This window comes from Pimephales promelas, chromosome 8 (genome assembly GCF_988280905.1).
Source record: "Pimephales promelas chromosome 8, fPimPro1.hap1.1, whole genome shotgun sequence".
In the NCBI taxonomy this organism is placed as follows: domain Eukaryota; kingdom Metazoa; phylum Chordata; class Actinopteri; order Cypriniformes; family Leuciscidae; genus Pimephales; species Pimephales promelas.
In genome coordinates, this window is record NC_142776.1 from 7,223,347 (window position 1) to 7,238,733 (window position 15,387).

At 36.2% G+C, this 15,387-nt stretch overlaps 2 protein-coding genes across 3 annotated transcripts; one reads left to right on the forward strand and one right to left on the reverse strand.

The window, feature by feature from the left end:
• Positions 1-1,211: 1,211 nt before the first annotated feature.
• On the forward strand, positions 1,212-10,134 carry tmem237b (transmembrane protein 237b). Of its 2 annotated transcripts, XM_039689469.2 has the most exons (14): positions 1,212-1,375; positions 1,475-1,525; positions 3,614-3,645; positions 3,753-3,766; positions 3,926-3,997; positions 4,728-4,853; positions 4,972-5,065; positions 5,214-5,374; positions 6,164-6,290; positions 7,771-7,962; positions 8,091-8,164; positions 8,622-8,718; positions 8,798-8,919; positions 9,965-10,134. In XM_039689469.2, the coding sequence occupies exons 1-14, from the start codon at positions 1,358-1,360 to the stop codon at positions 10,024-10,026; spliced, it is 1,242 nt and encodes a 413-aa protein (XP_039545403.2). In that variant the 5' UTR covers positions 1,212-1,357; the 3' UTR covers positions 10,027-10,134. The 2 variants fall into 2 exon arrangements, with proteins under 2 accessions (XP_039545403.2, XP_039545402.2); XM_039689468.2 differs by lacking the exons at positions 1,212-1,375; positions 1,475-1,525 and adding an exon at positions 3,303-3,496.
• On the reverse strand, positions 9,951-15,227 carry zp2l2 (zona pellucida glycoprotein 2, like 2). The gene is made up of 9 exons (XM_039689467.2): positions 14,875-15,227; positions 13,737-13,927; positions 13,563-13,660; positions 13,288-13,445; positions 12,020-12,209; positions 11,755-11,902; positions 11,598-11,676; positions 10,430-10,540; positions 9,951-10,340 (listed from the first exon to the last, which is right to left on the reverse strand). Exons 1-9 carry the CDS (start codon positions 15,152-15,154, stop codon positions 10,216-10,218), a joined length of 1,380 nt encoding a protein of 459 aa, XP_039545401.2. The 5' UTR covers positions 15,155-15,227; the 3' UTR covers positions 9,951-10,215.
• Between the last annotated feature and the right edge of the window lie 160 nt (positions 15,228-15,387).

Below are 15,387 nucleotides of genomic sequence, written 5' to 3' on the forward strand. Positions count from 1 at the left end.
CAATGTGCTTTACATCATTTGTAAAATACATACACCTCAATAAGGCATACTGTAAAACAGTCAGTCAATGGTTAAAAACTTTTTTTGTTATTAAGTAAATTTATTTTGATGATTTCCAGGTCTGGAGCGACGAGGAGAAATAAGGACAGAACTAACATCACTTTTGTAAATGAATTGTAAATTCTTTCAAGTTGTTCCAAACCTGTATGAATTTCATTCTTTTGCTGAACACTAAAGAAGATACAGTATTTTGAAGAATATTGAAAACCAACAGTTGTGGGGCACCATTGACTTCCATAGTTTGGGGGGAAAAAATACTATGGAAGTCAATGGGGTCCATCAACTGTTTGGTTACCTATATTCTTCAAAATACCTTCTTTTGTGTTCAGCAGAAGAATGAAACTCAAACCAGTTTGAAACAACTCATTTAATCTGCATGCGTTTCATTTTTCTGCGGAACACAAAAACATTGGGAACCAAACATCATTGGAGGCCATTAACTTCTGTTGTATGGACAAAGAAAACAGTGAAACATTAAAAAAATAAAATAAATACTGTATATTTAAATGTACCTCTGAAGATATAAAGTCATACAGTTTTGGAAAAGCTTGAGGGTGTATCACAGAATTTTCATTTTTGTGTCTGTCCCTTTAAGGCTTTCCATTAAAGAAAATTATTATTATTATTTTGTAATTGGTATTTTATCAATTGAAGGTTTTAATCATTTAATTTGATTTTTTTTTTAACATACTCTTGTGCATTACACAGAAGCTACATAATTATTTATAGACCATTTCACAAGATGTAAACAACACTGGTCCAGAAGAAGCACTTCCTGTTTCAGTTTTTTAACACTACATAAAAGCTGGGATAAAATACAACCAACAGACCATTTAAAACTGAATCAAAAAGTTAAACAAACATCTTTAAGATAAGATGTGAAATAAAGAAAACAGTTACAAACTGAAACAGGAAGTGCTTCTGGACCAGTGTTGTTTACATCTTGTGAAATGGTCTATATGCTCTAAGGGAATTACATTGAAATAATTGTAAATAGGAATAAAACAAGAAAAAATATTAAAATGTCATGTTTTTTCTTTCTATTATGTACATTTCAGATTGACTATCTGACCACGAGTAAAAGCATCTGCACTTATATACGTGTAATTACGGCCTAAATTGTAGCGCACCTCTAGTACAGACATTACGTCAGGAAAGTGAGACACGCCCACTCGTCTCCAACGTCAACAATAGTCAGCGTGCACAACAAAATCTCAGATCAAAAACGACATGTGAATTCAAATATAACTTTTACTTGTGAATTAAATCGATAAAGCATATAATTCTACTCCAAAGAATGGATACGGAAGCAAAGGTTTGTTTCTTGCCTGAATGAGAAGCCTCGTGTTCTGTACAGTAGTTTGTTGGCAAGCAGTTGTTCACAGACGTGAATTAAATATATTATTGTACGTAGGTTCCCAGCACAAGGAGAAGAGATCTTCCTCCAATTCCTCAAGGACAGAGGGTAGGTCTGGGGTATTCATGACATTTATGACATGTTTATGTTTCGTTGAGCTGTGTTCATCAGACTCTCTGACAGTGTGAGGCTTTTGCTCTCTCTGTAGGGTTGTAAATGTTGAGAACTATGTTTTCCGGGCTTTTCCACCACAATCTGTTTATCTCTGTTAAATTATGTTTTTTTTAAGACATAGTCTGGGGCTGAAGTAATGCCAAATAAACCAATCCAATCAGTACTGAGGTCATTTAGATAATTAGATTCACAGAAATGCCTGTATCATAGTTGACCCCAAAAATTAATATATATATATATATATATATATATATATATATATATATATATATATATATATATATATATATATATATATATATATATAATTTAGGGGTCACGTTCACTCCTCTGGGTCCAAAGTGGCCGAACACCTCAATGTAACCTTTTTCCCCCAGTAAAGTTAATTTATTTTATTTTCTGACTGTTCAATAATATTTTGTATTTTGAGGGTATTATGGCACTAAGTAATATTTATCATATATTTATAATATAATTTATCATTTATAAGTTATAAATGTAATTTATAACTATTTATGATATATTTGTTTCCACAATTTTTACAGTACAATACAATTAATTAAATACATGAATACAGTTTTATTGAAGTACCCCTGTGGTGAAGATCAAGCTTATAATGTTGTTTATATGTCTATGTGGTGTTTTTAATAAGCTTTAAGACATACCATGAGCAAATTCATTATTCAACACCATTTATGTTCTCCTTAAAACTGCAGTGAACAGTCTCAAAAACACAGTTTGAAATCGTTGGTGTTTCTGACGTCACAAACTACCTTGTAACCAATCACGTCAACAACAATCGTCAACTAGCGAATCTCTGAGCTGGTGTGAGTGAGTGGGGGCGAGACTAATTTGCATATTCATAGAACCTTATATACTAAATGAGGCAAGGGTATAGTTATATTCAAGCTATTATAAGGCATTACAAAGAAATTAAGAAAAAAAATGTTTAAATATGTCATTTTGGGGATCAAATGTGAGTTTTTAAAAATGATTATCTACAAGGGGAGTTTTTAATTATTATTAATTAATAATTAATTAATTAATGTAATTATTGTTTTTTTTCCTCCATTGTGGCTATTGTACATTCCAAAAAAGTCTGTATTTTCCTATTTCTATGGCAGTCATTTTTGCCTGCAAGGAGAACAAGTGTGACATTTTTTTTAGGACCGTTTAAGCTTTTCGAATCATGTCCACAATTTTTTGTGTTCACTTAGCAATTGCCACAAAAGTCACCAAGGCCTGGTTTCACAGACAGGGTTTATAGGCCTTAGTTCAATTACGTAATTTAAGTAGCTTTTATAAACGTGCCTTTAAAAAAGCACATTACTAGTGTGCATCTTGAGACAAAACAATAGCACTGACATCTTTTAAAATATGACAGTGCATGTTGTTTTTAGTTAAAACAGTTCAAGATTTAAGCCTTGTCTGTGAAACCGACGCCAACTGTCGTCACTATTCCGAATAAATCAAAACACATATTTTTGTTGAAAAAGTGACCATAACTGTTAAGTATTTTAATATATTTTAAATGTAATTTGTTCCTGTGATGGTAAAGCTGAATTTTCAGCATCATTACTCCAGTCTTCAGAATAACATGATCCTTCAGAAATCATGATGGTGATTTGGTGCTCAAGACACATTTCTTATAATTATCAGTGTTGATAATGAAGTAACGAAAAGGTTTTAGTTAACTACGATGTGTGTTTATGTCAGAAGGTTGAGTAACACCGTTTGATCCTTCCTTGCATAATCCTGCTGCTTGGCAGATGCTCGTCTCAGATTTAGACTCGCATTAATCCTTGCTTTAAGTGCGCCGAGATGTTTGTTTGTACATGCGCAAATGTCTACTTCTTCCCTTATGTTCTCCCTGTACTCTTGAGTGGAATGGCGAAAAAGACGATGGTAAGCTTCATTAGACAAAATACACAAATGTAGAGCCCTCAACAGGTTTAGCGTCTGATGCTCAAGTTTGACTGGAACGTTGTTTTGCTAACCAGATATCACCTTTTAATATTTCAGCGGGGACCACGCGCACTGCCATCTATGCCAAGGTAAGATCACCCAGCAGATTAGATGTTTACAGTGCAATTTATAAAGGAAATTCACACGCTGAGTCTCTTATTTCCTTCCTTTCCCTTCATTATGCCTTCAAACACAGTCAAGACACAGCAGGTGAGTGTTTCTCTTTCAATTTGTTTTACTTTTGTGATCTCTTTGCAATAAGTGTCTAAAAATCCTATTCTTGCATTTGTGTAGGTGTCTTGATTGCCTTTTACGTTTCCATTTAAAATGTAACATTATATAATGAAGCTCATGTGTTGTTCTACACAGAGGAGATGCCTGCTCCAAAGAGTAGGAAAAAGAAGGTCAAGAGAGATGTAGAGAGTGTGGACGAACCTGACGGTGAGTTTAGGTGATATAAGCAACACACATAATGGGAGAGAGTGGGGCTAGTTGTCACACAGTAAAGTTGTCACTAGGGCTTTGTCTCAGTAACTATAAGGTTTTGAGCAAAAGACCAAATACACAATTTCTTTTCTCTATTGAGGTTGTTTTGTATATTGCTGTTAAACACCGGTTTATAACTATCATAAATTAGGATACTTGTGTTGTAACCTTCAAAACATATTTTTTTTGTTATAATGAAGAAAGTCAATTTGTTTATAAATAATACGTTTATTATACACAATTGTTTTCCCCAAAAATTAAATTTTGTCGTCAGATCCAAACCTTTCTCCATTGACAGCTACGCAACTACACCTTTCAAGCCCCAGAAAGGTAGTAAAGACATCATAAAAGTAAACCATGTGACTCCAGTGGTTTAACCGCAATATTATAAGGTGATATGAGTGGTTTGTTTGCCCCAAAAAACACACAGAGGACCACAACGCGTGTGTTGACGCTATAGCAGATGTTCCATGACCATATGTTGGAGATTTAAGGCATACTCCACTTTGTTTGGAAATAGGTCTTATTTTACAACTCCCCCAGAGTTAAACTGTTGAGTTTTACCTTTTTTGAACTCCACCGTGGGCTATTAGACATTGCAAACCAGCCAAACTTGACTGCTGGGTATCACCTGTAAAAGCATGTTGCACTTGTGATAAGTTTGTCTTACCCTTGACCTTTGTAGATGTTGGAATGGAAATGGGAGGACTTACCAGTCGCAGACAATCCGAATGTCAGGAACCATTGACCCCGGAGCCTCTGGACAATCCACCACAAAGGAGGAAAAAGAAGAAGAAAGCACAATCCATTGGTAAAAACACTGTACATTTGCATCCTCTTCAAGTCAACTGATCTGTATAGGTGTGATTTTATGTTCATAGACAATGATAATAATAACACAATAATGCGGATTTGCTCTGATTGATCAGATGTGGAGGGAGATCACACAGACCTGGTGTCAAATGGAGATATGGTGGATCAGAACACTGATGAAGAGGTGACACGCAGACCAAAAAAGAGGAAGCAAGTCATTTTCTTTCCTTAAACGGTTTGATTATTGAAAATTAAAAAGGATCCAGATATGCACCACTGATGTGTTTGATTTTTTTTTTTTAGCTTTCTGGATTTAATTTGCCATTGAATTAACAAATATATTTCTTTCTTTCTTCAGAGTGAAACCTAAAGTAACAGAAACACAGTCCAACAATGAACTGGACATAGAGGATGATGATATCATCACAGACCCCCAGGCGCCAGTTCCCCAGCTTTCCTTGTTCTCCGCTCCCCAAGGGCAGAGTCAGCCTGTGGGGAAGGTGTTTGTGGAGAAGAGCCGTAAGTTTTAAGCACATTGTGTATATGGTGCAGGTTTTTAAAGGGTTCATTCAACCAAAAATGTATATTCTGTCATTAATTGCTCACCCTCGTGTTGTTCCAAAACCTGTAAGACTTTAGTTCATCTTCGGAACACAAAAAAAAATCATTTTAATGAAATCCAAGAGCTTTCTGTCCCTCCATTGATAGCTACACAACTACCACTTTGACTCTTTAGAAAGTTCATAAATCGTAAAACCAATCCATGTGAATTGACGCGCGAGAACAAACCTCATTGGTTCTTGTGGAAGCTCAAACGTGCTGCGTAACACGAGAATGAACCTCATTGGTTCTCTGATGTCAAGCGAACATGCCTGGGCTTCCGTTTATGTTGATGAATGTTTATGTGTGAATAAAAGCCTTAATTCAATCTGTTCATCATATTAAGCGATCAAGTCTCTTTCGAAAATTTGGATAAAACCGTCCAATTCATATGGATTAGTATGACCTCTTTATGATCTTTTTGAAGTGTCAAAGTTGTAGTTGCGTATTTGTCTATGGAGGGACAGAAAGCTCTCAGATTTTATAAAAAAGATCTTCGTTTGTGTTCTGAAGATGAACGAAAGTCTTAAAGGTTTGGAACGACATGAGGGTGAGTAAATAATGACAGAAATCAAATTTTTGGGTGAACTGTCCCTTTAAGACTGTTTGCAAGTTCATAAGAACTTTAACTTTTTTGTAAGTTGAAATTGTTTGCATGCAAGAAATGAAGGTTAAGTGTAAGTAGTGAGCATGTTTCTTTGTTGGCAGGTCGTTTTCAAGCAGCTGAGAGAGTGGACCAGTGGAAGGCCAGTGTCCCGATAGAGCAGAGCTTTATGGACATCCGTTCAATGTGGACCACTAGAGATGTCTCTTTGAGAGTACACAGTGCCTTCAGGTGTCCTTTCCACATTTGGTTTTAAATGACATGTTATTTTCCAATTCTTTCAGATCTGAGCAATTGATTTGCCTTTTTGATTTTTTTTAAGTGCCCCTATTATGATTTTTCAGATTTTACCTTCATATTATATATGATGGTTTGTTAATGTAAAAGGTCTGCAAAGTTTCAAAGATCAAAGTGTACGAAAAATTGTCTCCCCAAAAAAAGAACCAATTCTGAACTGCCTGAAATGAGTCATCAGTAATTACTTCCTACTAATTAGTCTTTAGCCTTACTTCCTAATTGAATGAGGGTTTTTAACAAATTTGCATTATGCCAGACTATGGTCTTTATTGGCTGCCCGTGATCAGTCTGCTTTGATCCTCAAACACTGTATTTGTAGTTGAGGCTTGGAAGACTGGGCCATCACAACAGACTGGGCCATCTGACCAATCACAACAGACTGGGCCATCTGACCAATCACAACAGACTGGGCCATCTGACCAATGACAACAGACTGGGTCGTCTGACCAATGACAACAGACTGGGTTGTCTGACCAATGACAACAGACTGGGCCATCTGACCAAGCACAACAGACTGGGCCGTCTAACCAATCACAACAGACTCGGCCGTCTGACAAATGACAACAGACTGGGCCATCTGACCAATCATAACAGATTGGGCCATCTGACCAATCATAACAGACTGGGCCATCTGACCAATCACAACAGACTGGGCCATCTGACCAATGACAACAGACTGGGTCGTCTGACCAATGACAACAGACTGGGTTGTCTGACCAATGACAACAGACTGGGCCATCTGACCAATCACAACAGACTCGGCCGTCTGACAAATGACAACAGACTGGGCCATCTGACCAATCATAACAGATTGGGCCATCTGACCAATCACAACAGACTGGGCCTTAGAAAGGAGGGGCTTTGAAAGACTGAATCCTTTATCAAACTGTTTCAGACACTGTGAGAAAAGAGGTGATGTGCAATGTATATTATGAGAAAACGAAAGTGTTTTTTTTTTTTTTTTTTTTTTTTTTTTTACTTTGGATGCATGTAAACCTATTGTAGTAGTCCTGCAGAACCTTTTTAAAAAAGCATAATATGGGCATTTTTAATCACTCAAAAATGCAATGTAGCATTAGAGGGTGAAAGCAATATCAAAGTTTCTTTAAAAATGAATTGCATGCTATTTCGTTCAAATGTATGGACTGGTTGGAAAAGAAGGACTAAAATACAAAATTATGCATTTTAATCCTGTTGACATCATTCTAATATGCTGATTTGCTGCTTATCATTTCTTATCACAAAGTTGTCATTTTTGGAAACCTTAATACTTTTTTTTCAGGATTCTATTTGAAATCAAATAATTTTTGAAACATTATAAATGTCTTCGTTACTGTCACTTTCAGTGACAGTATGCTTAAAAAAAATCTATGGAAAGACAATTTCCTAAACCGTGACTGTTCCTACTACACAGAGTGATTGGCCTGTTTTCTCACGGCTTTCTGGCTGGTTATGCTGTGTGGAATATCATTGTGGTCTATGTGTTGGCTGGGGAACAGTTGAGCTCTCTTTCCAACCTCCTGGAGCAGTATCACACCCTAGCCTACCCCGCACAGTCCCTGCTCTACCTGCTGCTGGCTCTCAGCACCGTCTCTGCCTTTGACAGGTGAGTCACCAAATCTAACCATGGCCATTCACTTGGACCAACAAAAGTACAGTTACACTGTAATCACAAGTGTTTGCAGCTTTCAGAGCCCTTGAGATTAAACAAAAGTTTGTTCTCTCTCATAATAGGTTAAATCTGGCCAAAGCCTCTGCGGCCATGCGGAGTTTGCTAACCCTGAGTCCTGTGGGGCTTGCCTCCTTCTGTGAGTTCAGCATTTCCTTCTGTATTTTTGCAATGGACCTTAGTCAGGGTAGCGCCATGTTTATTTTTTTTTTGATAGGATCAATGAAAAGGAGGCTATGAGGGATAGAATTCGGAGCATTCAATGTATTGTTTAACAAAAAAAATGTCTTTATGAAAAAAAAATCGGTTACACTTTATTTTAAGGTGTCATAGTTACAGTTTAATTATAGGTACTAGGGTTAGTTGAATGTAATTATGCATCATTTGCTGTTATTACTATAGTGAGTACATGTAACATAACAAGGACACTGTAAAATAAAGTGTTACCAAAAATTCAATAAAAGGTTTTCAAAGTTACATCCCTCACAGCCTCGTTTTCATCAATGTTTCAATATGGCATCCACTTTGACTAATGTCTGTAGCCATAGCCATACATGTAAACAGCAATGTTTTAATGTATTCCTTTTCTTTTTCAGTTTACTTTTCTGCGCTTGTTTTATTGTTAAGCCAGCAGATGACGAGTGACCGCATCAATCTCTATAATCAATACTCCAACGATAATGTAACACTCTGGTAAGATCCATCGCATTAGAGCATGCTGGGTTAAATACCCTACGGTATTAAAAGTGAAGCGGTTGTTGTTTCCTTTCAGGCAGCCGGGTTCAGAGCACAGCTTTCTTTATCCCTGGATCATAGTGAATCTGGTGGTCACTTTGCTGGTCGGGCTGGCCTGGGTTCTGATGTCAACAAGTCCAGATATCGACCACACAGAAGGTAAATGCTATAGGATGTTGAAGTTTATTTGGAATTGAATACTAGTGGACTGCATAATGCATGTAAAACAGAGCACATTATACAACGATTAACATTTCTATGCTACCGTGTCATCATGGGATTCAGCCGCAGTTATTTCAGAATAAAAATAAAAAGATTCAAGCATTTGGGATTAGTACGATTTTTTGGTAACACTTTATTTTTATAGTGACAGTTACACATTACTTGTGCTTAATAATAGTAAATGATGCATAATTATTAGTAACTAACCTGAAACTCTTTAGTAAGTACATGTAGTTCATTTTATTTAGTTCTAATTTGATTAAATACAATACTAACTACTTCACCTTAAAATAGTTTAACCCATTTTTTTAAAGAAACTTTTTTTTCAGCAAAGATGCATTCAGTTATCAAATGTAACAAACGATTTATTTCAAATGAAGGCTGCTCTTTTTTAAAAAATGTCTATACAGTAAATCCTGAGAAATTAAGTAAAATAAAGGGCAGAACTGCAAATCTTAAAGCAGCAGATTGGTTTTGAACATACTAATTATAAATGTTTCTTGAGCACCAAATCAGCATATTACATTGATTTCTGAAGGACAATTTCACATGGAAGACTGGAGTAATGATGCTGAAAATTCAGCTTTGCCATCACTGGAATAAATTACATTTTATAATAAAATGTAATATATTGATTTTACATTAATAATATCACGGTTTTTACTGTTTCTTCAAATAAATGACTATTTAAGACTTACAAAAACCAGCTAAAAAAAATATAACTTTAACTTTTTCATTAAAAAGCTTTTTTTTTTTAAATGCATGTATTCTGTTATTTTTTTAAGCACCAATTACTCTATCTTACCAACTGCCAACATTTTAACAGTAGTTTATTTATATATAGTACATTGAGAAAAAAAAAAAAAAGTAGGAACATTATCACACAGAACCATATTATACTTTCTGAATAGAACCTGGTTTTCTAAACTGAAATTCAAAGACTTCATAAATAAATACACACATGCATGTTTTCCCCTCATAGATTTTTTAATGTCGATGGAAATGGAATATCCCAAAGCAGAAGAGAAGGACATCACAGCATAAAGCACTCAAAGTAGTTTTAGTCCAACTCTATTTTGATACATGGTCATTGTATATACATTAATGCTTGCCCATACAAAGGTTTCAGCAATAAAAGAAACTGATAAACCATTCTCCGTCTGATCAATACAAGCGATCACATACACAAAAGGCCATATTAGCTTGTGTTTTTTTTTTATGCGATTTATAACATCACACTGGAGCAGGCTGAGGACGAGGTCTGGTCCGCTGTATTATAACAGCCATCACAAGCCCACAGACACCAAACACTGTGAGAGCTCCTGCCGCCCATAATCCATAACCCAACATCTGCGGGACTAGAAGAGATAAACACTTCCAGGTAGAAGCTAGTTTGGAATGGTCGTTTACTGTATGAATGTTAACAAAAATCACAGTGCTTTCATACCTTCCTTAGACACAAGATTGTCAGAAACTGGCAAATGGTATACAATTATGACTTCCCCACTGGAAACTACAACCGTTTCCTTAGAATTTAAGCTTTCTGCAATGGCCCTTCCTAAAGGACAGAAAAATTTGAAAATTAATTAGAATAATAAACGTACACACCACAACATCTACAATCTATGTAGCCGTTCTCACTTGTCTGCAACACACGCATACATGTATATGTATAAATATGTGTATATGTATGCATCACACACATATATACTTACTGTCACATGACATAATACTTTGCTATCAATGTATTATATAATTATTGCTACACTTAATTATATAATATTAATTATAATACCACAACATCTAGAATTTTCCATATAGCTGTACTCACTGGCCTGCTTTAATATTTCATATTATATAATATACACATATTTAATAATAATAAACAATATCTAGAATCTCCCATGTAGCTATACCCAGTTGACTTGCTGTTACATAATATAATAATTGTATATAAATGTAATTAATTTTATACACAACAAGTAGTAGTACTTTTGCTGATAATTTACTCACCCCATGTCATCCAAGATGTCCACTTCTTTCTTTCTTCAGTTAAAACGAAATTAAGGTTTATGATGAAAACATTCCAGGATTATTCTCCATATAATGGACTTCATTGGGAACCAAACGGTTTCCCAGTGCAGCTTCAAAGGGCTTTAAACGATACCAGATGACGAATAAGGGTCTTTATGAATGAACGAATTGACTCGAAAAGAGATCTGTTCATTTTCATGAACGAGTTCGAACAGGAGAGTCACGAACGCTCAAAGAACAGAGCAAGGCGAGCATTTGTGCTTATAAAACTTCAACTTTATTTATTTTTATTTAAATGACTGATTGCTTCGCTAGATGAGACCCTTATTCATCGTCTGGTGTCGTTTAAAGCCCTTTGAAGCTGCACTGAAACTTTCATTTGGACCTTGAACCGTTTGGTTCCCATTGAAGTCCATTATATGGAGAAAAATCCTGGAATGTTTTCATCAAACACCTTCATTTCTTTTCGACTGAAGAAAGAAAGACATGTCCATCTTGGATGATATGGGGGTGAGCTTGTGCCATGCGGTAATGTGATTGCATGTAAAGGGCCTGCACACTCTATACACACAGACACTCACTCGTCCTGCTGCCACAGCTGGGCTCACATGTCTCAGTGGCGGAACGGTGGCAAACAGACGTAGTGCAGTGAATGAAAATCTGTTGAAGAGAGGGCAGAGGACAAGAACATAAGTCGGAGCTTAGAGAAAAACATGCGATGGGGAAAATGATACATACCTTACTTTCCTGTAAAGGCTCAAAAGAGGGCTGGTCTACAAAGGTGAACATCTTCACCACAAAGAATTTGTAATGTGATGGGTACTGCAGCCCTGAGGGTCCAGCGGGAAGCTGAGTGGTCAGATATTGGTCATCCTTATATGGACAGCTATGAGGAGTAATTAGAAAAATCACATCAATCTTTTGGCATTGAGGTACGTGGAAAGCTTGGAAGTTTCCTAAACGTATTTATACATTTAGAAGCCATGAAAGAATTCAGACTTACCCATTAAGCACTAGGTCCCACTGAGGTAGGCTCAGGGGTTCAGGAGTAGAAGTGGCCCAGCAATGGTCCAAGACCAGGGCAATATTTGGATCCTTCCTCTCTAGAATCCGCACCTCCACATATATAGGTTCTTTCAACACTTTTGTTACAGGATAGTCCTCCTCAGAGTAGTATGAAGTGTACATATCCTCTTAAATGCAAAAGGAGATTAATTAATTAAAGGGATACTCCACTTTTTTTGGGAAATAGGCTCATTTTACAACTCCCTCAGGGTTAAACGTTTTGAGTTTTACCATTTTTTAATCCATTCAGCCAATTTTCTGATATTTAGAAGAATATCAGTGACCAGACAGTTTCTGGTCTCATTGACTTCCATAGTAGGAAAAAAATATACTATGGAAGTCAATGAGACCAGAAACTGTCTGGTTACTAATATTCTCCCAAATATCAGAAAATCGTCTGAATGGATTCGAAAACGGTAAAACTCGACTGTTTAACTCTGGGGGAGACGTAAAATGAGCCTATTTGCAAAAAAAGTGGAGTATCCCTTTAACTGCATCTCACTGTTCTACAATGATAGTACGATTAAACTGCATTTAATACCAGTAAATACCAGTCTATATTAAATTACCAAGTAAATAAATGCTGTTCTTTTGAACTTTCTATTAAAATATAAAAAAAATACTGGGGGAAAAGCATCACCGTTTCCACAAAAATATCAGGCAGAATGACGATTTTCAACATTGATGATTATCGATTCTGGAGCACTATTGATTTCTGAAGGATCATGTGACACTGAAGACTTGAGTAATGATGCTGAAAATTCAGCAATCATAGGAATAAATGACATTACTATACAGTAGTCAACATTTGAAGTTCAAACTAAAAATGTACAACTTTGACCTCTTCAAATGTTGACTACTGTATATTGAAATAGAAAAGTTATAACATGTCACAATTCTATATTTATCAAATGAATGCAGCCTTGATGAGCATAAGATCCCTCTTTCAAAACACTTTTGAATGATAGTGTATATAGAAATTGCAGTTACTTTTGTATCATGTCTTTAAACTTTAATTTCTATAACTTTAGAAAAATGTTTGTGACCTTACTTTGTTTGACAAGAAACATTTCAGGATGATTTGGTAAACTGGATGAGTTTCATGATTTTATTTCAGTACACATATTTTGCCAAGTAAGCCACATTTGAAAAACCTGACTCGCATTGTTTATGCCGTCAAATAGTTAGTTTCAGGATTCGGCTTACCGTCAGAGCATCCTTTAGCGGTGCACTCTCCCTTAGCGAGCCTGAGCTCTACTCGGAGTGGCCCAAGCTGAGAGACGGGGAGAGGAGGAGGAATCGTATTCACTTCCGCCACCAGAGCCTCAACTGATGTTCCCGAATACCTGCACTGGAACTGCAGCCTTCAAGACACAGACAGGAAATACTGAGGGCCTTTTCCACTCATTTTCTTACAAAAAACACAAAACAGACCATCAATGTGAATTCCAAAAGTGCATGACGAGACGAGCCCTCCTCACTCGAAATAACTGTCTCTCGAAATTGATCCACGAGGTCCAATGCCCACTTCATACGAAGATGACATGATGTTCTCATAAATAATAAAACCGTTTTCTTCCTGAAGGAAATAAAATGGGACAGATAACAGTGTGTCATGCTTTTTCTCCCCCATGACTCCGTCCGTTCACACCCACCTTCATTCTGGTACCACACGAGCTAACAGCAAACTGATAGATGGCAAATGTGGCAGTACTGCCGACAGATGCACAATGGCCAGGGGGGTCATCCTCCAGCAGGTGGATGGAGTCTAAACTGATGTGTGGAAGGGTGGCATCTCGAGCTACGACCAATACAAACCCCCCATTCCTCGTGCACTGCAGGGTAACTGGAACAAACAGGGAAAAAAGAAAACACTTCAATGTAATCAGACTTTTGGCACACAATAACGGAGACATCATACAGTGGTAACTATATGATATAGGTTGTATAGTATACATTACACTACATTAATATATTATATTACATTAAAAAAAACGATTTAGAAGTAAATGCAAGAACCACTCTTGAAAGTCTACTCCAGCCAATCCCAAAGAGTTTCAATGAATTTAATGTCATCCCTCCCAAGTCATTATTAAACAATTTGAGCCTGATGAATCTAGACATCTTTGTCCTGGAATATGGCCATGATGTGCACATCCATATGGTTGTTTATTAAATGAATAGAGCTACACACCATCTATTAGGATTAGAAAAACTGTTGCCAAACATATAACATGCCAGAAATATATTAATGTTCCAGTCAGAATTGTATATTTAAATCCAAACAGACACGCTTTTTTTTTTTTTTTTTGGCCAGACAGTATATATATATTTTCTACGTACAAACCATAGTTTAACTGTGGTATTTGGAGTATATCCACAGTAAAACACTGGGAAATCCATGGATGACTAATTATTAAATCAATTTAGGACGTTTATATTAGATCAAATATGTTGTTATGAAAAATGTAAAAAAAATTGAAAAAAAAATGAAAAAATTTTACTACCATAGCCGTCAAACTAAAATTTTCACTATACAAATTGACTTGATTTACTACTGGTCAAATATATGGAACAAGCAATTTTTTTTTTTTTCCTGAAAGAAGTTGCTTACACTCACTATGGCTGCATTTATTTGATCAAATACAGTAAAACAACAACAAAAACATCAATATTGTGAAATATTACAAATCAAAAATATTTTCTATATTACAAATTTAGACTATAATGATAATGTAGCTAAGTTGATCACAATATAATCATCCATTTTCACGGTGTCGTGCAGGTACCCACCTGCCTTGGCATAATAACAGCCGTGTGCATCATAACAGCAGCTAATGTCTTCACATTCTTCTTGATTGAGTTTAGGTTCTCCACACGCAATGCGCTCGTGCGGCTCCACCACACAGCGCTGAGACCCGGAGGAGGGGCTCTTCTGGGGATTAAACACTTCCATCAGACCCGGTGAACCACCGGCCTGACTTTGGGGGATTTGCCAGGGAAACTGTGGATCCTGAGCATTGCTTAAACATACACTAAGCGTAAACGCAATTGATGCTACAATTACCAACATTTTTGCTTCTTATTTTCGCTAGGAACGTATTTTTTCCTGCGTGTCACATTTAAAGAGCTCATAACGACCCCAATTAACATTAGCTCCGCCCCTTTAATTAATAACAAACCCATGTGGTAAAGGTATAAAAATAAACTTCAAAAACATATATTTAATAAGAGCCAAATAATAATATTTATTTGAAACAGTTTGGGCACATGTGGTACTAAATAGAATTAATCATAGAATATGTA